General features: G+C 49.9%; 2 protein-coding genes across 3 annotated transcripts; both read left to right on the forward strand.

The window, feature by feature from the left end:
• The first annotated feature begins 2567 nt into the window (after positions 1-2567).
• si:dkeyp-97a10.3 (trithorax group protein osa) lies at positions 2568-12870 on the forward strand. Its single transcript, XM_062466446.1, has 11 exons — positions 2568-2748; positions 3295-3645; positions 4198-4464; positions 4766-5053; positions 6503-6607; positions 6754-6806; positions 6987-8815; positions 9176-10417; positions 10764-10832; positions 11327-11441; positions 11630-12870. Exons 1-7 carry the CDS (start codon positions 2712-2714, stop codon positions 8760-8762), a joined length of 2877 nt encoding a protein of 958 aa, XP_062322430.1. The 5' UTR covers positions 2568-2711; the 3' UTR covers positions 8763-8815; positions 9176-10417; positions 10764-10832; positions 11327-11441; positions 11630-12870.
• Positions 12871-21105: 8235 nt separating this feature from the next.
• Positions 21106-23513, forward strand: LOC134023871 (free fatty acid receptor 2-like). Of its 2 annotated transcripts, XM_062466229.1 has the most exons (3): positions 21106-21331; positions 21419-22778; positions 22809-23513. In XM_062466229.1, exons 1-2 carry the CDS (start codon positions 21230-21232, stop codon positions 22250-22252), a joined length of 936 nt encoding a protein of 311 aa, XP_062322213.1. In that variant the 5' UTR covers positions 21106-21229; the 3' UTR covers positions 22253-22778; positions 22809-23513. The 2 variants fall into 2 exon arrangements, with proteins under 2 accessions (XP_062322213.1, XP_062322212.1); XM_062466228.1 differs by having other exon boundaries at positions 21106-22778.
• The last annotated feature ends 1481 nt before the right edge of the window (positions 23514-24994 follow it).

Genomic DNA, 24994 nt, shown 5'->3' on the forward strand with positions numbered 1-24994 from the left:
TTTGTTTCCTTTTTACTTGATCCAGAGCAGGGGTCCGTTCTTCGTACGTCGCTAACTCAGTTAGCTGGATTTGATTATTGACGATTTGTCATGATCTTGGATGTTTAGGTTCTTCGACGCTCATGGACTTGCTGTCATAGCAACAGGTCCGTAAACTTAAACCTGGTCGGGAGCAGGCTTATTTTACACAAACAAGATTAGATTGCGGCTTTATGAGCAAAGGTGATACAGGAAGTCTGTCACAGCCATGCCTTGTCCGTTTTAACAACAGCAACTTGTTGCGGAAAGTGCAAGGAAAATTTGCGGAATTTAACCCTTACCCGAATTAATCGCGATAGACAGGATCCTTTCGCACAGCTACTATATACTTTTTAAGAGATATCGGTTTTCTCGTGAGGGTGTCATTTACATCATGAATTTGTTGGAACCACATATTAAATTAAATGGTATTAAAGATGATAAACATTATGAAAATACAAAAATATGTAGTCTACTGTAATAAGTGATAAAACATCTACTGTGGTCACCACTACACATTTAATTTGTCTGCTACTTTTTGCCAGCACTGTCCTGCTTGGGCCTCACGTATAAAAGATTGAGCAGCTTTCATACCAGAAAATCGCGTACGGCCAAAACTTGAAAAGTACCTACGCACAGAAATATTCACATGTATAAATCCGGTCGTAGGCCATGTCCTGCGCACATTTCCTTTATAAATCACAATCAACGCATCCACATTAATGTTTATAAAGACACTGATAAAAGTGCAGTAGGCCTACTGACAACACTTTTTCACTCAAAGAAGTGTTGGTTCTGACATATACTTAAGTAAAACGTTTACATTACTACCTGTTTTAGTGTCACGCTGGCAACTGGACCTCACATCATAGCCTGACAAAACTTCACTATAGACATGCAGCGCATTCGCGCCGCGAAGCGGTCTTCTCTTTTCTATCATTTCACTGTGTGGCGAAATGGCGAATAAAAAAAAAATGGGTATAGGCTAACTTTTACGTTTGTTAGCCTTTTTGCTATGATGCTTGCTATGCAACAACAATATTTCGGTTTTAACTCAACAAACACGAGATAACATTTCACCATAATAGTGTGCTTTGCAACACAACTGTTACAAGTTCAGTTATTATTTATTTTCATTATTTAGGTTAGGCCCTGTAATTAGCCAACGGAATTTTCAAATCTGTAGGTAGTTTCAAAGACGAACATTTGCTATTTGCTACAACTATATTTCGTGACAAAGTATAGTTTAACGTCATAACTAAAAGTGTTCCTCCCTAAAAGTTATATTAATATAGCATGTAATAACAGACATTTAGCGTGTAAGGGCATGTTTATGTAACCCTCCTATTATGTTTGGTGTCAATTTGACCCCAGGCTGTTTTAGCTGTATAGAACATAATCGGTCTTACCACAACAGCCTTTTGATTTCAATAGGGGGGGGGGGGGGGGGGGGCGCGAAGGGCGTCTCGCCCTGGGTGTAATTCAATGTAGAACCGCCACTGCTTGTGTTTCAATTGCACTGTATATATATATATATGCTGGGGAGGGACAGATAACCAGTTGGACTTCGTGAACCAGCCCAAAACTCTGTTGCGGGTAGGGAAACTTAGACAACCCCAGAGCTCTGTACTTGTTGATTTCCAACTGCTGCATTAAAGCTGATATTATCGGACCTCTGCGACTCCAGACCACTCTTTCTAGAACACAGATTTGTGTCATTGAATACCATCATTACATATTGGAATAGACACATAGATTTTGAATCCTTCATAGTGTACCAAAACTTTCTTTTCACACACAACAGGACACAAGTTATTAGTACTTTAGATTTTTGAACTTTTTTCGATAAATGTTTTTCAACCTTTCAAAACTTTTTTATAGAAACTTTTTTCAAATACAACACACGAACGTTTCAAGTGTTGTTTGTAATTCTTTTTAGCAACTTTTTGTAGAAAATATTTTTTAAACCTTTTGAAACTTTTCACACACAGTGAAAGGAGAGGAGAGAGAGAAGACAAAGTCAACAATCAAAGGGAGTGCGGGTTACTGATGTGGTGATGGCAGAATAGTGTGTGCATGCTGAATGCTAAAAAATCATGACTGGAAATCCGCTCTCACAGCAGAAGCCACCCTAATACCCCCTGGGGAACACCTTTTTTTTAGTCATTTAGCAGACGCTCTTATCTAATCCTTTGCGCTGGTGTAGTTCATCAGCCGTAGGTAATGATCCAGCCACGCCTCCAACTGCACCTGTTTGGAGACCTGTGAGGCCTAGCGTCACACTGACACAATGAATGTGGCTGGCCACTTTATTGAGTGATTAATTTGATATCGATGAGTTTGCACAACGAAGCAACAAGACAACATGCATGAACATGCAGAAATCACACTCTGGGGACAATAAAGATTTATTGAATTGAATAAAACAAGATAAGAGTCAGGGTTAACAGGAGACTCCTCTCCAGCCAGGTGCCAAAATACTTCCCAAAAAGGTGCTGGCCCTTTAAGAAGGAGTGGTCTCCCGGCACATTCACAGGTATGCTCCAGAAACAGGAAGTGATAGGATGACTCCTCTCTCTTGAACATAAACAAAGCTTGCTCCTGTTCTGAGACGTGATTACAGACATGAGGGTGGAGACTAAACACGTCGCCATGTGTTTTATTTGTTCCTTTCAGGGCGTCCAGATTGAGAGATGAACCCCTTTCTGCCTCTCCTGCTGTGGTTAGCAGGTAAGACCTCTCTCTCCTCTCCCCCACACTTCTATCTTGGTGGCTTCACTTCAGAACCCAGACTGTATAAATGGATAAAAGAAGAAAGCTAAATGAATACTTATATATATATTGTAAATGTATAGAGAATGAAAGTGTGTGACGAGGTTTGGGCATGAAGGTTTTATGAAGGAGTGGTCAGAATAGTTTGAGATATTATTAGTGCAAATCCTGCTGGACCTGCTTGACAACATTCTGGTGTGCGCTGAGCCATGTCACTCAAAGGTGTGTCACTTCCTGCCTCTGGTTGTCACTTCCTGTCCTGTTAGCCTGCTACAATTCAGCATTAGAACACTGCTGTTGTTTGCCTGACAAGACCCCTGCCATCTGTCCCCATGCTTATATAGTTGGCCTTCTCTCTCCCTCCTCCCTCCTCTCCCTCGCTCTGTACTCTCACCTCCCTCCAATCTTTCTCTCCTCAATCCTTCCCTCCTTTTCCCTCCCTCCCTCCCTCCCTCCCTCCCTCCCTCCCTCCCTCCCTCCTCTCCTCCTCCTCCATCCCCCCAGTCCTCTCTCCAGCAGTGTTTCCCCAGACTCCGGTCCAGATCCAGTTCGAGCCCGACCCAGTTCTGGTCCAGACCGGCACAGACATCGTCTTCACCGTGAAAACCGTGTCCCAGGTTTTCTCCATAAGCTGGAGGTACCCTGGAGGCGGGTCTCCCCTGGGGGCGTGGACCGCGGCCGGCCCAGTCACCAACGCGCCGTCCCAGTACCAGGGCCGGGTCAGCATCAGCGCCACCCAGCTGCGCATCAGCGCCGCCCTACTGAAGGATGCAGGGAACTACAGCGTGGAGGTGAACCCCCTGACCAGCACAGGGTTCACAACCAGCACCAGAACCATCCTACTCAGGGTGTTCGGTAAGGGGAGGGAGGAGGAGGATGGGTGGAGGGAGGGATGGGTGGAGGGAGGGATGGGTGGATGGGTGGAGGGAGGGATGGATGGGTGAAGGGAGGGATGGGTGGAGGGAGGGACAAGGAGACATACTAAACTGAAGTGATTACAAAGAAAGGATCCCGGTTCTCTGTTGTAATTACTGATGTCTGGAGTGGAGAGAGGAGAGTGATCAGAGCCTCGTGCTTGTTTGTGTCTGTTGTCTCTGCTCTTCACTCACTCACTCTTCCCTTCTCTTCCTGGTCCAATCATGTGGCTGTGGACTCCGGCCAAATGGCACCACCACCCTGTGTCCTTGAACGCTCCATCTGTGCCTGTGTGTCTTTCTAAACCCCTCACGTAGCAGGGCTTTACAGGCCTACATTCTCTCTCCTGCTCCTCCCTCTCTCCTCCCTTCCCCCTCCTGGTCTCTCTCTCTGTGATAGACATGCAGCACTGATCTCTCTCTCTGTGATAGACATGCAGCACTGGTCTCTCTCTCTGTGATAGACATGCAGCACTGGTCTCTCTCTCCCTAGATGCCGTGACGGGGGTGAGTCTCTCCGTGCCTCCGGTGTCTCTGGAGAACAAGAACGTGTCTCTGGCCTGCTCCTGGGCCTCGGGCACGGAGGCCAGCGTCGAGTGGAGCAGGGACGGCACTGCCCTCCCCGCCAGCGCCCGCGTCACCATCTCCCAGGGTTCCCTGCTCATCTACCCGGCTCTGAGGGCCGATGCTGGCAGCTACTCCTGCATCGTTAGCAACCCTGTCAGTGCTGGCACCGCCAGCAACACCCTCACTGTCTACTGTAAGTCCTGCTAGCTTAGCTTAGCTGTCTGCCTTAGCTTAGCTCTCTGCCTTAGCTTAGCGCTCTGCCTTAGCTTAGCTCTCGGCTTTAGCTTAGCTCTCTGCCTTAGCTTAGCGCTCTGCTTTAGCTTAGCTGTCTGCCTTAGCTTAGCTCTCTGCCTTAGCATAGCGCTCTGCTTTAGCTTAGCTTTCTGCCTTAGCTTAGCTCTCTGCCTTAGCTTAGCTGGCTCATGTTGAACCTTTGATCTAAGCATTAATATCTGCCCCACCTCCCCACCCTTTCTCCCCCCCGCCCCCCCCAGATGGCCCTGACCCCCCCCAGATCACCAAGTCCTCCCCAGCCCAGTGTGTTGGGGGTGTGGACGCGGTCGTGGGCCAGACCGTTCAGCTGGCCTGCTCGTCCTCCTCCCTCCCCCCTGCCCTCTTCTCATGGCTTCTGAACGGACAGCCCGTGGCCTCCAGCCAACCAGACAGCAGCGTGCTGACCCTGCAGACCTTCTCGGCCAATCAGAGCGGCCGGTACAGCTGCGTGGCCAGGAACGGGATCACAGCGGGCACGTCACAGCAGGGCACAGACCTGGTCATCACAGGTAGGAGGCACTGCTTGACAACACAATGATGCATGTGCATTTGAGACGTAGGAGAGTCTACGACGGTGGCTCATGTGCACGCTTAAATTCAGTTGGAGTAAAATAAGTTGTTACTAGGTCATTACGTGTGTACAAGTCTGCTTTACATTACAGTCACATCATTACACTATATGCAACATAATGTCTAAATTTACCACTTTGTATGGTGAGCTTGTAGTGAGACGTCAAAAGTATGGTTTGGAGTCGGTTAGCACAATCAGTTTAACTTATATTTCGAAAATCAATGGAAAGTTTACAGCCGGTTCTCCCATTCTAAAATTGCCGTGGGGCAGAGTCCACAAAAAATCTGCAAGACACCCAAAGCAACTTCCACGAGACACTTGAGTACCACTATCAACAGAACAGTAACTGTCATGTGCCAGTGCAGTACAGTTTTGGTTCTATCTGCCCCTCCTCCTCAATGCGACACATACATACATGACATATGAGGCAGGGACCAATAGAGATATAATCCCCCTGATGACAGAACATACAGACAGCAAGGGGGAGAAGGGGATGGTGGAGGACAGCAGCACTGATCAAGCAGCAACCAGGGGCACATTTGGTTAGGATCCCAACCTGGGCGCCCACCCCCCCCCCCCGGGCGCAAACCACAACACGGACATATGATGTGTCGCAGTTGGCGCCCTCTGCTGGTAGTGTGTTTGAATCTTAAGGATAGTGGGAGGCTTAATTTAATTTGATGCGCTTGGGAAATTGCAGCCCCCCTCTTCATGCCGCCCCGGGCGGCTGCCCGGTTCACCCGTGCCCAAAACCTCTACTGAACGGGGGTGAGTGTGCGTATCCGAGCGGGCTTTTAATGCCGCCTTATTGACTGGCTAACAGGTTAATGAGCGGATGATGCGGGCTGCTCGAGTGCCATGCCTGAAATAGCTTCGCTCATTTCAGTCAAGACGTGTTAGATTTGAACATGTATTGGTCGCTGCTTCCTTAGTTCCTCAGCAGGCGGATACATGGGCTCCGGAGCAGACTGCATGCTGAGGGCTCCGAACACCGCACATTAAACTGAATACCTGATACCATTGCTTTAATCGATGAAGGATGCAACACTGCATGTTGGGTATTGTGTGTAAGGTCGCAGGCAGCTGCACAGATCAAACGCCTTTTAATGCCGCGTTACCGGACGTGGCCCAATGGGCTTGACTGGCTAACACAGGTTAATGAACGGATGACGCATGCTGCCAGAGTGCCCTGAACTGCCCGTGCGCCCTGAACTGCCCGTGTGCCAGCAGTGTACCTGAACTGCTTAGCTCATAAGTTCTCCACCTCATCACTCTTTCGTTTCCCCTCCCTCCCCTTTCTCTCCCTCTGCTCTCCCTCCCTCCCTCCTGTCCTCTCCTCAATCCCCTCCCCTTTCTCTCCCTCTCTCCTTCTCTCTCCCCATCTCAGCCACCTGTCTCAGTCCAGGGGCTGTGGCAGGGATAGTGATCGGCTGCGTGGTTGGTTTGATCTTAATCATCGTTGCCATTATACTGCTGGTGGGCTGGAGGAAGGGTGAGTATGTGATGGTGTGTGTGAGAGTGTGTGCAAGTCTGTGACAGAGAGAGTGTGTATGAATGTGTGTGTGAGAAAGTGCATGTGCACATGGGAAAGTATGTGTGCACACTTATGAAATTGTGCTGACATGTTGCTTATTGCAGTGAACCAGAAACTGAAGGATTTGATTCGAAAGAATCCCCCAGAACATCTCATAGTAAGAAACTCTCTCTAGAGTAATGCATAGTCTATTCAAAATCTATTTTATTGTGCTTACACGCACCTTTTCTTTTGCACATCCTCTCCTTCTTCCCTCCCTCTCCTCCTTATCTCCCTCCCCCCCTCTTGTCTCTCTCTCTCTCCTCCCTCTCTCTCTTTCTCCTCCTCTCCCTCCCAGGTTCAGGGTCCGGTCTCTGCAGGAGCAGGCATAGAGAACCCAGCCCGTCCTCCAGAGCCTCAACTGCACGGCTCGACGCCCCCCCAGGATCCCCCCAACCACCCGCCCCACTTCTACACCATTCCCCTGGATGTGCTGAGAGACACACACAGGAAGGACAACCTCCAGAGGGACCCCCAAACACTCCAACGCAACAGCCACAGCAACGACCTTCCACACAATACCTATACCAGTTCACACCCACAGCATGGCCACCCCAACACACACACGCTCAGTGCCCCCCCGGACCCAGCAGCCCAGCAGCAGCCCAGCGTAGTGATCCAGGCGGGGGAGGGGGGCACTGTGCCCCCCACCGTGCAGGTCAGCCTCAACGCCCTGCCAGCCTCCAGCCAGCACAACAACAATTCTCAGATGCCCAGCGTGATTGTTAACCTCACCTCCTACCCTGCCAACCTCACCTCCAACCCTGCATACAACCCTCAAACCAGCCAGCACACACAACTGTCTCATAACCAACCACAGCAGGCCCAGCTGCCCCACAGCCAACAGGAGAGCAGCATTCTAATGAGCCATGTGACCAGTGGTCGGTCTGGTGTTCAGAACAACCACCGGGACTTCCTGTCTGACGGGGCGCGGGGCAAGACGGGGGGCGAGCCCTACCCGCGCAACCTTCCGGAGGCCCGCCCTCTTGTTCCTACTGGCTACACACACTCCGTAGGCCACGCCCACTCCCGTCAGAGCCACGCCCACTCTGGAACTCCTCGCGGCGCCCACGGCAGCTCTGCCCCCCGTGGTTCCCCCTCGCCCCCCCGCCAGCGCCCCTGGGACCACCTGATGGGCACCCCAGCCTACCCCAACCCCCCTGCCCCCAGGGAGCACTCACCCCCCTCCCGGCTCCGCAGGAACCAGACCCCCCCTCGGAGGAGAGCCCTCCCCAGAGAGGAGGCCCCGTCGCTGGGCAGACGGACCCAGACCAGCCCCTCCACCTCTGTTGGGACGGAGGTTCAGAGGGACAGCAGTGCCCCCCAGCCCGAGGCAGCAAGTCACACACACGCCAGCGGTGACAGAAGGAGGCAAAGAGAACGGCAGCGCAGTGGGGATCTGTCTGCCTCCGGGCACACACACACACACAACCCACAAGACCAAATCCAGGGGCCTCACAACAGCAGGCAGCTCTCTGCTAACCACGCAGCTGCGCCACAGGGCCCATCTCCACCACAGGGCCCATCAGCTCCACCACAGGGCCCATCTCCACCACAGGGCCCAGACACTCGAACACTGGCAGACCCAAATCATATCCCACAGACACTCCGGGCTGTACAACATGCCACACACGCCAACACGCCACACGCCAACACGCCACACACTGGACACGCCTCACAGAGACTGCCCCCCACCTCCACCCAGCTCCCCCCACTCCACAGCAACCTCACCCAGACGGCCCTGGCAGTGCACACGCAAACCACCCACAACCCCTTCCACAACCGCCACCAGCAGACCCAGGCAGCCCTGCTGCACTCCGTGGCCCAGACGCAAGCGCCCCCGCCCCCCCCGGTGCTGCCCCTGGCCCAGTTCCAGGCCCTGCCCAGAGAGCGCGTGCAGAAGCCAGACCAGGGTCAGCACCCTCTCCACCCCCCCGTCCACATGCCCCCAGCCCAGAGACAGTCCCATCCACACCGTCTCCCTGGCAACACCCACAGACCCCACCCTCACCCCCATGCCCATACCCACAGACCCCACCCTCACCATACCAGCCAGCCACACCCTCGCCGCTAGCCCTATGACCACCCCCACCCCCATACCCACCCCCATGCACATTCTTACACCAGGTGAGTGAAACTCATCAGTTTTATAGCAGATGTGTATATCCCTGTGTGTGTGCCTGTGTGTGTGTTTGTGCCTGAGCATATATGTGTGTGTATGTGTGTGTGTGCTTGTGCCGTGTCCAGAGCCTGTAATGTGTCCTGCAGGAGGCTGGGAGGTAGGTAGCTTTTTGGCAGAGCAGCAATTATTCTGAATGACAAGCTGTCTGCCTCCATCCTGCTGGTCTGTTTAGTGTGCGTGTAGCTGTCTGCCTCAGCACATTGTTTGACTGCATCTGTGTTTCACTGGTCAGAGTGTGTCAGCGTGTCAGTGGAGCGTGTTAAGATAGATGTGTGCTGTGTAATGACAAGCTCTCTGTTCTCCAGGGACAGGGGAACCCAGGAGAACTCGGGGGAATCCAGGAGAACTCAGGAGAACGCAGGAGAACCCAGGAGAACCCAGGAGAACTCAGGAGAACTCAGGAGAACCCAGGAGAACTCAGAAGAACTCAGGAGAACCCAGAAGAGACCATGACCTGCGGCGGGGAAGGTTCCGGCTCGCTGACCCGACCTCTTGGTGTCTCCATGGTGACGACGGAGAGAAGACGGTGGACGTGTTTATTTGGCTGCTGCGTGCTGCGTTCAGAGTCTCTTGTTGTGTTCAGAGTCTCTTGTTGTGTTCAGAGTCTCTTGTTGTGTTCAGAGTCTCTTGTTGTGTTCAGAGTCTCTTGTTGTGTTCAGAGTCTCTGGATGCTGATTAGAGGGATTGTCCTCGTGCTGAACAGGAAGTGCTCCAGTAGCTATGAAGGGGACCCGACGAGGGCTTATTAATTAAGCACTTTTATGTGACTTAAATGACTCTGAAAATAATCCCTACGGTGCGTGAAGGAGGAGAGAGAGAGACATGGAGAGAGAGAGAGAGAGAGAGAGAGGAGGGAGCGTGAGAGAGGGACAAGGAGAGAGAGAGAGCAGACGGAGAGAGGGGGAGAGAGAGGGAGAGAGACTGTGTTCTGTTTAAGCAGTGTGTGTGTAGCCGACAGCAGTCATACATGCTCTGCTTCTGAATATAAATACACAGTCCAACTGTGTCTGTGGCTGACTGCTGCAGTGTGTGCATTTCCAACAGTGTGTGTTAGCTGTGTCTGTGCTGTGCATATCCAACAGTGTGTGTTAGCTAGTGTGTGTTACCCAACAGGTTGGGTCTGACTGCACCCGTTTCAGTAGATGTTTTATGAGATCACGTTTTATTGAATATAATAAAATATTTTGATGACCCCTCGTTGTCTGGGTGGGGCGTTCTCTATAAAAGTCATGTTTACGCTGAGGGGCTGTAAGGACACCAGTGTCTACAGGGATCACAAACTGCCCTGTGCCAACAGTCATTATGTGTACTTACTCATTGATATGGTTATCTTCTTCCTTGTGAATTGATCTTGAGGACTCAGGAGGTTGTTGCTGAGTCAGATTTATAAGACAGGGAGGAGATTCTCTGGCTCTGCCTGGGAACAGCAGGAGATAAGGAGGACGTGTTCACCTGCCTGTCAGATCACCTGTACCCAACTTTCTCGTCTTCAGTCATGACTTGGTGTGTTACAGCTCTGGTCCTGTTCTGGAACCTTCTGACACTTGGTAAGTGAGATTACTATGAGAACCTTACAATTCCTATAATGACTCTGTGTGTGTAAACTCTAGTCTAATGTTTGACAGCCGACATGCTTTCAAACTGCTTGTTTCCATCTTGCCAAAAATGCAGAAAATCAGGGCCTTGTGATTGTGAGCCACTACGAGCCACTGTGTATCTGTATGAACCACTATGAACCACTGTGTATCTGTATGAACCACTATGAACCACTGTGTATCTGTATGAACCACTAGGAACAACTGTGAATCCTTGTGAACCAATATGAACCAGGGTGAATCATTGTGAACCAATATGAACCAGTGTGAATCATTGTGACCCTGTGTGTTTTTCCAGTGTGTTATGACGCCACAGGGAAGATGTCTGGACCAGGGCATGATTCAACCCCCCCACCTTCCTCTTTCAGTAAGTTACTGGAGAAGAACCTACTGTACGTTCATCTACTGGACATGGGAGGGTATCACTCCAGGAGCAGGGTTGGAGTGTAACCCTACAGGAGGGTATCTCTCCAGGAGCAGGGTTGGAGTGTAACCCTACAGGAGGGTATCTCTCCAGGAGCAGGGTTGGAGTGTAACCCTACAGGAGGGTATCTCTCCAGGAGCAGGGTTGGAGTGTAACCCTACAGCAGGGTAAACTACTCTGTCTGGGGGGTTTCTGTTGAGCAGCCAGGAGGATAAGTCCCTGCTTGCTGATGCTGCTTCCTGTGGTTGATTTGTATGTAAATGTATAGTAGCTATGCTCCCAACCAGATATGCCCTGTCTGGCCCAGTAATTAGATCTGGCTGGGTAGTTCTCTGGAGTTATAAATAAATGAATAAGTAAAGAATCTCACAGGATGCAGAAGCTGCATTTGTTCTGAGAAATGTTGGGGTGTGTGTGTGTGTGTTTTCTCGTTTCAGCCACCATCAGCCCACCGGCCTCAGATTTGCCAGTGATGTTGATTGTGTGTGTGATTCTGGCTGTCGTCGTGGTGATGGTCTTTCTGGGTATCTACTGTGCCTTCCAGCGCCACAGGTAAAACACCACCCTTCACCACACCCCTTACCCCCACTACCTCCTTCACCCCCCACCCCACTCTTCACCCTTCCTGCCAACTTCATTCCCCTCCCACCTACACCCACCCTATACCCCCCTACACTAACCTACACCACCCCCTACACACACCCCTGCACACCACTCCACCCTCTTTCCTCTCTCCCCAGGTCTCAGAGGTGCCCTGGGCCCCTTACCAGCACTCAACAGGACAGGTACTGACCTGTCCTCCACCCAGCCCCTGGAGGAGGGTACTGACCTGTCCTACACCCAGCCCCTGGAGGAGGGTACTGACCTGTCTGCTCTGGAGGTCCCAGAGCAACCCTAGCATCCAGCCTACCAGCCAGGGATGAACACCTTCAGGGAGCTGTTGTACCTTCTCCTGCCACCAGAGGGAGCCAAGTGTGAGACAGAATAATGCTATCGATTGCCAACCTCTCCCCTCACTTCTAAAGACCTTTTCAATTTGTGTGGCTGCCCAACATTGCTTGTTCAATAACATGAAATTAAAACACGAAACATGAGCCAAAGGCAAAGATACAATTGGCTGTCGTCCAACAGATAAACGGAGCAGGAACGCTTGCTGCTCCGTCTGACACTGCCTGAAAACGCTCACAGGAAAATATTGATTCCAGCCACAACAGAGAAAACAGTGAACCCAGTAGCTGTATCCTGTCTGAAGGAAACCTCGAGCACGATACAGTAACTAGTGTTTTGTCCTGCACTGCTACACAGTCAGCAAATTAAAAGAGTTGGATACAGACTAAATAAACAATGGAAGATAAAGTAATGTGCAGTCCAGCCAGTAACCACCAGCCAGTAACAACCAGCCAGTAACCAAAAGCCAGTAAATTCCAGTCAGTAACCACCAGCCAGTAACATCGAGCCAGTAACCACCAGTCAGTAACATCCAGCCAGTAACATCCAGCTAATAACCAGCAGCCAGCCAGTAACCAGCAGCCAGTAACATCCAGCCAGTAACATCCAGCCAGTCACCACCAGTCAGTAACCACCACTCAGATACAACCAGCCAGTAACCAGCAGCCAGTAACATCCAGCCAGTAACATCCAGCCAGTCACCACCAGTCAGTAACCACCACTCAGATACAACCAGCCAGTAACCAGCAGCCAGTAACATCCAGCCAGTAACATCCAGCCAGTAACCACCAGCCAGTAATAGCCAGTTAGTAACCACCAGCCAGTAACAACCAGCCAGTAACCACCAGTCAGTAACATCCAGCCAGTCACCACCAGTCAGTAACATCCAGCCAGTCACCACCAGTCAGTAACCACCACTCAGATACAACCAGCCAGTAACCACCAGCCAGTAACCACCAGCCAGTAACCACCAGCCAGTAACATAATTTGTGTATTTGTTTGAACATTTATTAAAGAATGACAAAGAACATAATTTCTTTTTTACAAATAGTCACCAATCAAACATCCTAAATATTACTGGGACCATAGTGCTTGAACATCTATAATATGGTTCCTGACAATGACTTAGGAAAGGCACACACACACAAACACACAATTTCCACCTGGCAGTGTTTCAACCCCTCCCCCTCCAGAGACACAGTAAGTCAACATGACACCTGCTAGACAGATTTGATACACACCCTCATGTTCATCAGCTCTGGAGGCTGTGGGTTCCGAGCACCAGGCTGGGGCTGAGTGGAGGTGTGAAATGTAAACTGATATTATTCTATTATGAAGATGGTCTCAATGGTTCTGCCTTTATTTGATCTATATTTGATTTGTCTTTTTGAACGCCACCAACAGAGGCCCATAGAAGCTTCTGTGGATGTTTCCCAATAATCCTCGATAAGACTTCTCATTCTCTATAGAAAGCCTGTCTATTTAACGTGTCCTTTGTGTATGTGTGTGTGTGTGCATAGGTGTGTGTGTATGTGTGTGTGTGTTTTGCCAGCTTGCAGGTGCGGACTTTGTTCTGTTTAGGGTTAGAGTTAATGATTAGTGGTGACATTGTTGTCATGACAGACACACTTGTTCCATGACCCAGAGGAAAACAATGTTCTTAGGAGAACCCACGTATGATGTCACAGTAAACAGGAAGCAGCAGGGGTAAAGCCCACAATACGTCCCTCCAGTCGTTACAAAGTTATAGAATGGTAGTTCCATAGATAGATGACAGTCATTCCATAGTTACATGACAGTCATTCCATAGTTACATGACAGTCGTTCCATAGTTACAGGTTGTCTGTCCTTGATCCAGATGGCTGTGTCTCTCTGTGTTTGAAGCAGCCATTGAATCAGACCTGTCTTGCTTCTGGAAGCCAGACTGCATGTTAAGTGTTCAGCTCTGGGAGTGGCTGGGAGCAGCCACCTGGCCTAGCACTGAGTGTCCTTCAAAGGTGATTATCAGAGCTGGTCTGATGTTATCATCCAGCCACAGAAAGCAGCATCTGACACAGAGGATGACGTGACCTCATCATGGATGGAATGCTGGGTGAGCTGGATCACAACCAGACATCAGAAAGCTGTCTCACCCTGTCCACCAACCCTCCCTGTCTAACACCTCACCCTGTCTAACACCTCACCCTGTCCACCAACCCTCCCTGTCTAACACCTCACCCTGTCTAACACCTCACCCTGTCAAACACCTCACCCTGTCAAACACCTCACCCTGTCTAACACCTCACCCTGTCCACCAACCCTCCCTGTCTAACACCTCACCCTGTCTAACACCTCACCCTGTCTAACACCTCACCCTGTCCACCAACCCTCCCTGTCTAACACCTCACCCTGTCTAACACCTCACCCTGTCCACCAACCCTCCCTGTCTAACACCTCACCCTGTCTAACACCTCACCCTGTCTAACACCTCACCCTGTCAAACACCTCACCCTGTCTAACACCTCACCCGGTCTAACATCTCACCGTCTAACACCTCACCCTGTCTAACACCTCACCCTGTCAAACACCTCACCCTGTCTAACACCTCACCCTGTCAAACACCTCACCCTGTCCACCAACCCTCCCTGTCTAACACCTCACCCTGTCAAACACCTCACCCTGTCTAACACCTCACCCGGTCTAACATCTCACCGTCTAACACCTCACCCTGTCTAACACCTCACCCTGTCAAACACCTCACCCTGTCTAACACCTCACCCTGTCTAACACCTCACCCGGTCTAACATCTCACCGTCTAACACCTCACCCTGTCTAACACCTCACCCTGTCTAACACCTCACCCTGTCAAACACCTCACCCTGTCTAACACCTCACCCTGTCTAACACCTCACCCAGTCTAACACCTCACCCTGTCTAACACCTCACCCTGTCTAACACCTCACCCTGTCAAACACCTCACCCTGTCTAACACCTCACCCTGTCTAACACCTCACCCAGTCTAACACCTCACCCTGTCTAACACCTCACCCTGTCTAACACCTCACCCTGTCTAACACCTCACCCTGTCCACCAACCCTCCCTGTCTAACACCTCACCCTGTCAAACACCTCACCCTGTCTAACACCTCACCCGGTCTAACATCTCACCGTCTAACACCTCACCCTGTCTAACACCTCACCCTGTCTAACACCTCACCCTGTCAAACACCTCACCCTGTCTAACACCTCACCCTGTCTAACACCTCACCCGGTCTAACATCTCACCGTCTAACACCTCACCCTGTCTAACACCTCACCCTGTCTAACACCTCACCCTGTCTAACACCTCACCCTGTCAAACACCTCACCCTGTCTAACACCTCACCCTGTCTAACACCTCACCCAGTCTAACACCTCACCCTGTCTAACACCTCACCCTGTCTAACACCTCACCCTGTCTAACACCTCACCCAGTCTAACACCTCACCCGGTCTAACACCTCACCCTGTCTAACACCTCACCCTGTCTAAAGCTGTCACCCCCTGTCCACCAACCCTCTGGTTATAGGTAGCTATACAGTCTGGCTGTAGTTAGCTATACAGTCTGGCTATAGGTTGCTATCCAGTTATAGATAAATAACTTGGTCAACAAGTACAACTAACTAACTAACCGCACTGAGGTCATGTGAGGTGTTTTTCTTTAATTAGTGTGTGTTTTCTCCCGGGAGAGAGTGTGTGTGGACAGAGTGGTGTGTGACAGAGTGTGTGTAGACCTAGTGTGTGTGTACAGAGTGTGTGTGGACAGAGTGGTGTGTGACAGAGTGTGTGTGGACAGAGTGTGTGTGTACAGAGTGTGTGAGGACAGTGTGTGTGTGGACAGAGTGTGTGTGGACAGAGTGTGTGAGGACAGTGTGTGTGAGGACAGTGTGTGTGGACAGAGTGTGTGTGTACAGAGTGTGTGAGGACAGAGTGTGTGGACAGAGTGTGTGTGTACAGAGTGTGTGAGGACAGAGTGTGTGAGGACAGAGTGTGTGAGGACAGAGTGTGTGTGGACGGAGTGTGTGAGGACAGAGTGTGTGAGGACAGAGTGTGTGTGGACAGAGTGTGTGAGGACAGAGTGTGTGAGGACAGAGTGTGTGAGGACAGTGTGTGTGAGGACAGAGTGTGTGTGGACGGAGTGTGTGTGTAGACAGAGGGATTGCGCTGATATGGACCCCACGTGCGTCAGCTTGTGTGGAACTGGCATGAACATAAAGCATTTAGTACAACAGCGTTGGACTAATCACTCCGTTCGGATGTTGTCTGGGAGTATATTGTCTCCTGTTTACTCTGATTATTGATGCCCTTGGGCTCACTTATTGGCCTTGACAATCACAATGCAATAAGCATAAATGAGCTGCCATGCCATAGTTGAGTTGGCTGAGCCGTAAATCACAGCCTTAAGTGACCTATTGCTTTTGTAAAACGGGTGGGGGGATGTCATCGCCTTGGTGACAGGTGTCAGGTTACCTAGACAACATTCTGGCTGTCCACACCTTCAGCAGGAAGTTGTGCCAGAAAGAGATGAATACCCTCCAATCATCCTGATCATCTCCTCCTCTACCTCCTCTTCCTCTACCTGCCCTTCAAGTACGAGAGGGTCATGGATGTCTGTCTGTATACGGGTGTATTCTGGATGCTATTCACACTCAAAATAATAATGACCCCCCCATAATAAGTTTCTACTTCCAACCTCCCCTATCAGCCTCCAGCCTCACTCCACCAGCCTCCCCCATCAGCCTCCAGCCTCACTCCACCATCAGCCTCCAGCCTCACTCCACCAGACTCATCCCACCAGCCTTCAGCCTCACTCCACCAGCCTCCCCTATCAGCCTCCAGCCTCACTCCACCAGCCTCCCCCATCAGCCTCCAGCTTCACTCCACCAGCCTCATCCCACCAGCCTTCAGCCTCACTCCACCAGCCTCCCCCATCAGCCTCCAGCCTCACTCCACCAGCCTCCCCCATCAGCCTCCAGCCTCACTCCATCAGCCTCACTCCACCAGCCTCCCCTATCAGCCTCCAGCTTCACTCCACCAGACTCATCCCACCAGCCTTCAGCCTCACTCCACCAGACTCCCCCACCAGCCTTCAGCCTCACTCCACCAGCCTCCCCCACCAGCCTCCAGCCTCACTCCACCAGCCTCACTCCACCAGCCTCCAGCCTCACTCCACCAGACTCATCCCACCAGCCTTCAGCCTCACTCCACCAGCCTCCCCCATCAGCCTCCAGCCTCCCCCATCAGCCTCCAGCTTCACTCCACCAGCCTCATCCCACCAGCCTTCAGCCTCACTCCACCAGCCTCCCCCATCAGCCTCCAGCCTCACTCCACCAGCCTCCAGCCTCACTCCACCAGCCTTTAGCCTCACTCCACCAGCCTTTAGCCTCACTCCACCAGCCTCACCCCCCCCCCCCCTTCCCTCTGAGCAGGTCAGCGCAGCGTCGCCATAGAGACTGTTTGGAGAGGGCGGGAGATTGCAGTCATATATGCAGGCGCTAATCTGGCGGCTAATCAAATCAAATTTCCACAATCTTAACGTGAGTGTTTATACTGCAGAGTTAACAGTGCATATACTGTCGAACAGCTGCTTCTGGGTCACTGATAGACGTCTGCAGAACGAGAGCAGAGAGGAGCAGAGCTCCGTCAGCAGAGCTGGAACACTAATAACTAATCTGAACACCACAAATAAAATACTAATAAAGGATGTCTAACTTCTGTTCCTGATGAGCCGGGTGCAGACTGCCCGGCTCTGTGGCCTGCATGATGACTCGGTGAGTACTGCTGTTCAATTCATCTACAATTACAGACATTGCTTTGTTCCAAACGCTCATTCACTTACCTTGCTAAACTAAATTCACTGTGTAAAAGGTTCCATTTGCGGTTTGACTCAGTGAATATGTGGCCTCAGGAGCTAAAGGCATCGCTGGTGTGCAGACGGCTGCTGCTGAAGCAGTTCTGTTTACGGCGATGCGTTTGCGTGTTAGCAGTAATATAAGGATTGTAGCTGTGTTTGCGTGTTAGCAGTAATATAAGGATTGTAGCTGTGTTTGCGTGTTAGCAGTAATATAAGGATTGTAGCTGTGTTTGCGTGTTAGCAGTAATATAAGGATTGTAGCTGTGTTTGTGTGTTAGCAGTTTAAGACAAGTACTGTAACATTATGGGCCTGTTTGTGTACAGAACCATGAAGATGATTTGTTCACAAATTAAACAATCATATAGAGTATGTACACTAACCCTAACCCTATGTACACTAGTGTTAAAAGAAAAAACGGTACTCTGGTACCAACCAACCCCAAAAACAGGGCGATACCAGAATTACTGAAGTTACAGTAGTTCCGAACAGGGGCGTCGCTAGTCCCTCTTACCTGGGGCACGGGGGGGTCGCTAGACCTTCTTACCTGGGGCACGGAGGGGTCGCTAGACCTTCTTACCTGGGGCACGGGGGGGTCGCTAGACCTTCTTACCTGGGGCACGGAGGGGTCGCTAGACCTTCTTACCTGGGGCACGGGGGCATCGCTAGACCTTCTTACCTGGGGCACGGGGGGGTCGCTAGACCTTCTTACCTGGGGCACGGAGGGGTCGCTAGACCTTCTTACCTGGGGCACGGAGGGGTCGCTAGACCTTCTTACCTGGGGCACGGGGGGGTCGCTAGACCTTCTTACCTGGGGCACGGGGGGGTCGCTAGACCTTCTTACCTGGGGCACGGGGGGGTCGCTAGACCTTCTTACCTGGGGCACGGAGGGGTCGCTAGACCTTCTTACCTGGGGCACGGGGGGGTCGCTAGACCTTCTTACCTGGGGCACGGAGGGGTCGCTAGACCTTCTTACCTGGGGCACGGGGGGGTCGCTAGACCTTCTTACCTGGGGCACGGGGGGGTCGCTAGACCTTCTTACCTGGGGCACGGGGGGGTCGCTAGACCTTCTTACCTGGGGCACGGGGGGGTCGCTAGACCTTCTTACCTGGGGCACGGAGGGGTCGCTAGACCTTCTTACCTGGGGCACGGGGGGGTCGCTAGACCTTCTTACCTGGGGCACGGAGGGGTCGCTAGACCTTCTTACCTGGGGCACGGGGGGGTCGCTAGCCTTCTTACCTGGGGCACGGAGGGGTCGCTAGACCCTCTTACCTGGGGCATGGGGGGGGGGGTCGCTAGACCCTCTGTGGAAGAGCCACGTATGGAAATACTTCGGGTGTGAGGCAGATAACAATGAGAATATCGTCGATCACCAGAAACCAATTTGCAAACATCACCGTTCATGTCATCATAGATGACATAGTTTGCCAAAATATATGTTTTGGAGTTTTGGATGTATATTTACTTTGTGCATGTTGCGCGGCAAACTTTTAAGAGCAACATGAAGCGTGTTGAATCCACTTATTGTACCTCTTATAAATGATGTTCAGGTCAAGATTGATATTTTTGAGCTCTACTGATCTCTAAGTTATCTGCTGCGTTATCTTAATCTTATCTTAACACTCAGCCCAGACATGTTCTGCCTTCAGACCAACATGCATTGTGATTGTACTAATGTCCAGACATGGGGCCAGTTCTCCGTACGTCGCTAACTCAGTTAGCTGGATTTGATTGTTGACGATTTGTCATTATCTTGGATTGTTCGGTTCTTCGAAGCTCATCCTGGACTTGCTGACATAGCAACAGGTCCGTAAGCTTAAACCTGCTCGGGAGCAGGTTTATTTTATGTAAACACGATTAAAATGAGGCTTTACAAGCAGAGGTGATACAGGAAGTCTGTCACAGACATGTCTTGTCCGTTTTTACTACAGGAACCTGTTGCAGAAGGTGCAAGAATAATTAGCAGAATTTAACATGAAACCGAATTAATTGCTCATTGCGTGATAGATAGGCTCCTTAAGCACAGCGCGATACAGATACATGCTAGCCTATACTTTTTGAGAGGATAGCCTATCGTTTTTTGTGAGGGTGCCATTTACATAATACATTTGAGAAAAAATAAAATAAAACATAGGCCTAGCTTACTGTAATAAGCGATAAAACGCGTGGTCACTCCTCTACATTTAATTTGGTCTGCTACTTTTTGCCAGCCCTCTTTCTTGGATTTTGCAGACTTTGAGGTGTTTCCTGGTGTTCTGATAAAATCTTCAAATTCGGAGTAACCTTCGAGGAAGCTGTTGCTCTCTGTTGGCTCTGTTGCGGAAAAAACAGGGTGCTCATTTTGGCCACGGTGAGCAGCCATAGACTTATGTGAGCAGCCAATAGCAGCGTTGCTGATCAAGGTTTCTACTATCGATACATACCCCCTTTTAGACCAACGTAACTCAATCCAGCTATACTAATCATAAACAACATGGGTGTTCGAAGAACCGAATTAGCCAGATCATGATAAGCAAGATGATGTCATCTTGGATGTGTCATTTGATCTTGGATGTAATAAGCGACGTACGGAGAACGGACCCCAGTTCTACCTTCAGACCAACATGCATTGTGATTGTACTAATGTCCAGACATGTTATACCTTCAGACCAACATGCATTGTGATTGTACTAATGTTCTGTTGTTGTTGGCAGTAGGCTAAAGTCTTAGATATTGTAGGTCACTGTTACTGTCAAAGAATTTGAGTTGTTCAGTAACCTATTTTAGTTTTTTGCTTTGGTATCAAAATTTCACTGGTACTGTTGTTACCGTGACAACACTAACGTACACAGTAAACTGAACGTTTTCAGTGTGCTATTCTGCTCTGCTGTCTACAGCTCATGAGGATCTGGGAAGAAGACCAGCCAGGACAGGAAACCCTCCAAGGCTGAACCTCACCCAGGAAGCAGACTCCCAGCACCCCTCTATCCAGACACAACACCCCTCTATCCAGACACAACACCCCTCTATCCAGACACAACACCCCTCTATCCAGACACAACACCCCTCTATCCAGACACAACACTCCTCTATCCAGACACAACAGCCCTCTATCCAGACACAACACCCCTCTATCCAGACACAACACCCCTCTATCCAGACACAACACCCCTCTATCCAGACACAACACCCCTCTATCCAGACACAACACCCCTCTATCCAGACACAGCACCTCTCTATCCAGACACAGCACTCCTCTATCCAGACACAACACCCCTCTATCCAGACACAACACCCCTCTATCCAGACACAACACCCCTCTATCCAGACACAACACCCCTCTATCCAGACACAACACTCCTCTATCCAGACACAACACCCCTCTATCCAGACACAACACTCCTCTATCCAGACACAACACCCCTCTATCCAGACACAACACTCCTCTATCCAGACACAACACCCCCCTATCCAGACACAACACCCCTCTATCCAGACACAACACTCCTCTATCCAGACACAACACCTCTAGCCCTGACAGCACCATGCAGGAATGCCACACAGCTCTGTGTCTGTCAGTCTACCTGGTCACCTTCCTGTCTGGCTTCCCGGCCAACGCCCTGGCCTTCTTCACCTTCAGCCGGAAGGTGAGGCAGAGAGCCACGCCCATCGACATCCTCCTTCTCAACCTCACCATCTCCGACCTCCTCTTCCTCCTCTTCTTGCCCTTCAAGATGCAGGAAGTGTCCAACAACATGACTTGGAGCCTGCCCTACTTCCTGTGTCCCCTGTCGGGCTTCGTGTTCTACATGACCATCTACAGCAGCATCTTCTTCCTGACGGCGGTGAGCGTGGAGCGCTACCTGGGCGTGGCCTTCCCCATCAAACACTCCCTGTGGCGCCGGCCGCGCTACGCCGTGGCTGCCAGCGTCTTCTTCTGGCTCTTCTGCTTCATGCAGCTCAGCATCGTCTTCATCATGCCCTACTACAACCCCACGGGCCACCAGCACCACCTCGCCGCCTCCAACGCCACTTCCGAACCCCACAGCGCCCAGCTGCACAGGAACGTGTGCTACGAGGGCTTTACCCCCGCGCAGCTCGACATCCTGCTTCCTGTCCGCCTGGAGCTGTGCCTGGTGCTCTTCTGCATCCCGCTGATCATTTGCAGCTTCTGCTACATCAACTTCATCCGCATCCTGTCCCGGCTGCCCCACATTGGCCGGCGGCGGCGCCTCCGGGCCATCGGCCTGGCGCTGGGAACCCTCCTGGTGTTCCTCTTCTGCTTTGGCCCCTACAACGTGTCCCACGTGGTGGGGTTCATCACCAAGCAGAGCCCGGACTGGAGGGACATGGCCCTGCTGCTCAGCACCTTCAACGCCTGCCTGGACCCCTTCATCTTCTACCTGTCGTCCTCGGCCGTGCGTGGCACTCTGGGCAGCGTGACCCAGGCCTTCACCTGCCGCGTCCGCAGGTGTCTGTCCTCGCACGTGTGCAGGGCCTGTCTGAGAGGCTCCAGCCCCACCAAAGGAGGAGGGGGACACAAGCAAAGGGAGGTCAATGCTCTCTGAACCGTGACGCCTAAGGGCCGACATGTTGTTTTTGGCGTGTGGAGACAGGATATGACTGCTGTTTATGTTTTGGCAGAGCGTTCGTTCCCCGTGTGTCTCTGTTTGATCAGCAAACATCCTCCTTGGATTAGAGGCGGCCCGTGGAGGGATACGCTCCTGTAAGACGCATCACGACGAGGACCGACGGCTTCCTGGAATCACGGGGCGTTATCGTCTCTGAATAGGTATTGTGTGCAAACACCTGCTGTGACTGATCAGCATACAAATGTGGATGTTTGTCGTTTACCCAAAAAGACAAACACACACAGGGACTGATTGATGTTGTGGAGTGAGCGCTGCTTTGATGAGTTTGAGGAGGGAAGCGGACCTGACATTTAGGACATATCCTCTAAGGTCTCTGCTCTGGTTGATACCCTTCTCAAATAAGCATGACAATAGTATCAAATATGGGTTAAATGTCCCTCATATCCCCTGCTGTACCTAAGAGCCAGCTCTATTTGAGCACTCAGAAGGGCTGTGCATGTGTGTTTTTGAATATGTGTGTATGTGTGTGAAGAGGTGATTATGGACTGTTCAAAAGCCAGAGTGGTATAAAGAACATGTAAATAATGTTTGCTTAATGAAATGAGTATGGATCCATAGCGCCGCTGGTGAAATGAAGGCTGCATATTTCCTGTCTTTCTTAAACCTCATGGAGATATTTATGACCCTTTACCAAAGTCAGCAGCATTGCCAAATTACAGTATAAAGAAAGAAGTGCAATAAATTAAAAGGGTGAAATGAAACGCCTGACATGTTTACCTAGTAATAATGAAGCCACTCAGTCACTGAACAGTGATGTGTTGAGATCGTGAACCTTGTGACCCTGTAGCCAATATTGAGACTAGAATGTTGTGTTTGATTACAACAGATAATGTGCATTTGGAGTTTACAAAGCCGGCATACCTAGAACTGGTGCAGAAAAAACACACTACCACACACACACACACTACCACATGCACACACACACACATACTGTCACCCACCCACACACACTCACCAACACCCCACACACACTCACCAACTTGTTGCATCATCATTAAAGAGATGTTACAGCAGATGCAACAAGAGGGGACTGCAGAAAGATCGGTTCTCCAGAGAGAATAATGACATCAGATACAAATTAATTAATTATTTACTGCATCTTCATTTGTGAGAAGGTACTGTATATAGTGTAAATTGATCTTATGTTTTTATACAACTGTTGGTCAAATAAACATTAACTGAACATAACAGAGTGTGATTTATAATAGTAAAATGGGGTTCATCCCTTTTTAGAATAGAAACCGTTGTCCAGGCATACGTATACTGACTACCAGGGGCGTCGTTAGACCCTTTTTACTGGGGCACGTACCCCAGTATAAATCTGCTGTGCCCCAGTAAAATCTAAAGTTTGACTTTTAACAATTTACTTTATTAGTCAGTGCATTAATTTAGATTGATAATCCCGGAAAAAATTAACCGGGATCCCAATCAACGCTTGTAAAAGTGTTTAACTGAAAACACAAACCGATGCACGCAGAATTCCATGTCAGAGCTCTTCTGAACTTGCCAAATAGCCACTGCAGCACGCACACAGAAGTCCAGGTGTCGGACTCGGCACACAAGTCAGAATTGAGGTAGGCTAAGAAAACATTACAAAACTAAAGATTGTTTCGAAATGATAAACCTACGATCATCTTATTTTGACTAAAACATGCTCGCTCGCATTAACTATTGATGTCCCTGACAAAGATGATATCAAACTTGTGTCGTTGAACTGTTGTATAGTTGGTTAAGCAAGGGGAGTTTCTATATATGGAAAAAAGGAATTGGGGCCTGTGCCCCAGTACAGTTTTATGTCTAACAACATCTACAAGTATAAAACAGCAGACAATACTCAGGTAGGGTGAATTCGGGTAATCTGGGACACTGGTTAATGTGGGACACCTAAGCTCCAGTGTGTTTTTATCCTGCTATGACAACGTCTAGTCCTACACTCTTTTACTATAGGTTTAGCATGGATGTCATGTGACTGAAATCACAAAACCTGATTGGTGTGATGTCACAGAAAGGGGCAGGGCACTTGTCAATCAGGACGCTCCCATGAGATTTGCATAATCAGGTCAGTGACATAACATTCAGACAAGATTAATGTTAAGGATATAAATCTGTCAAAAATAATTAAATGTTCTTAATTGTTATCAAATTACGTTTGTGATCTATTCAAGCAACAAAATATGCCTAAAAGTGAGGAAAAAGTTGTTTAGTTTTTTTTTTTTTTTTTACAATTTCTTAGCTGTCCCACATTATCAAACATGATTGGTAATGTGGGACGGCATCATTTGGGTAATCTGGGACAGTCATTTAAATTCTTCAAGTAAGGAAAATATGCATTTAGGGACTTCCTCTTTGTGTGTGTGTGTGTACAGAACATTGTTTACTGGCATTAGAAGTATAAACCTCAAATAATAATGTATGAATACAGTTATTGAAGGTTTATAGGTTTATACATATAATGCCAATAGACAATGCTCTGTAGCCTATACAGACACACACACTCTCTCTCTCTCTCTCCCTCTCTTCATCACTGCCTGAAATGATCCATGTCCTATAATTAAAAAAAACTAGAGAGGGTACAATTTCTGGGGAAATTGTAGGGTGTGCTTGCTTGCGTCGGTTGGACAGGGGTCCGTTTTTTAATTACATTTTTACAACTGATAT

The sequence above is a fragment of the Osmerus eperlanus genome, chromosome 7 (assembly GCF_963692335.1).
Source record: "Osmerus eperlanus chromosome 7, fOsmEpe2.1, whole genome shotgun sequence".
Lineage (NCBI taxonomy): Eukaryota > Metazoa > Chordata > Actinopteri > Osmeriformes > Osmeridae > Osmerus > Osmerus eperlanus.

Bases quoted from the DNA above. Each gene is read 5' to 3' on its own strand.
- si:dkeyp-97a10.3 (XM_062466446.1), top strand. From the start codon at position 2,712: ATGAACCCCTTTCTGCCTCTCCTGCTGTGGTTAGCAG. The intron at 5,054-6,502 runs GTAGGAGGCACT...TCCCCATCTCAG, and splicing joins CACAGACCTGGTCATCACAG to CCACCTGTCTCAGTCCAGGG. The intron at 6,807-6,986 runs GTAAGAAACTCT...TCTCCCTCCCAG, and splicing joins ATCCCCCAGAACATCTCATA to GTTCAGGGTCCGGTCTCTGC.
- LOC134023871 (XM_062466228.1), top strand. From the start codon at position 21,230: ATGCAGGAATGCCACACAGCTCTGTGTCTGTCAGTCTACCTGGTCACC.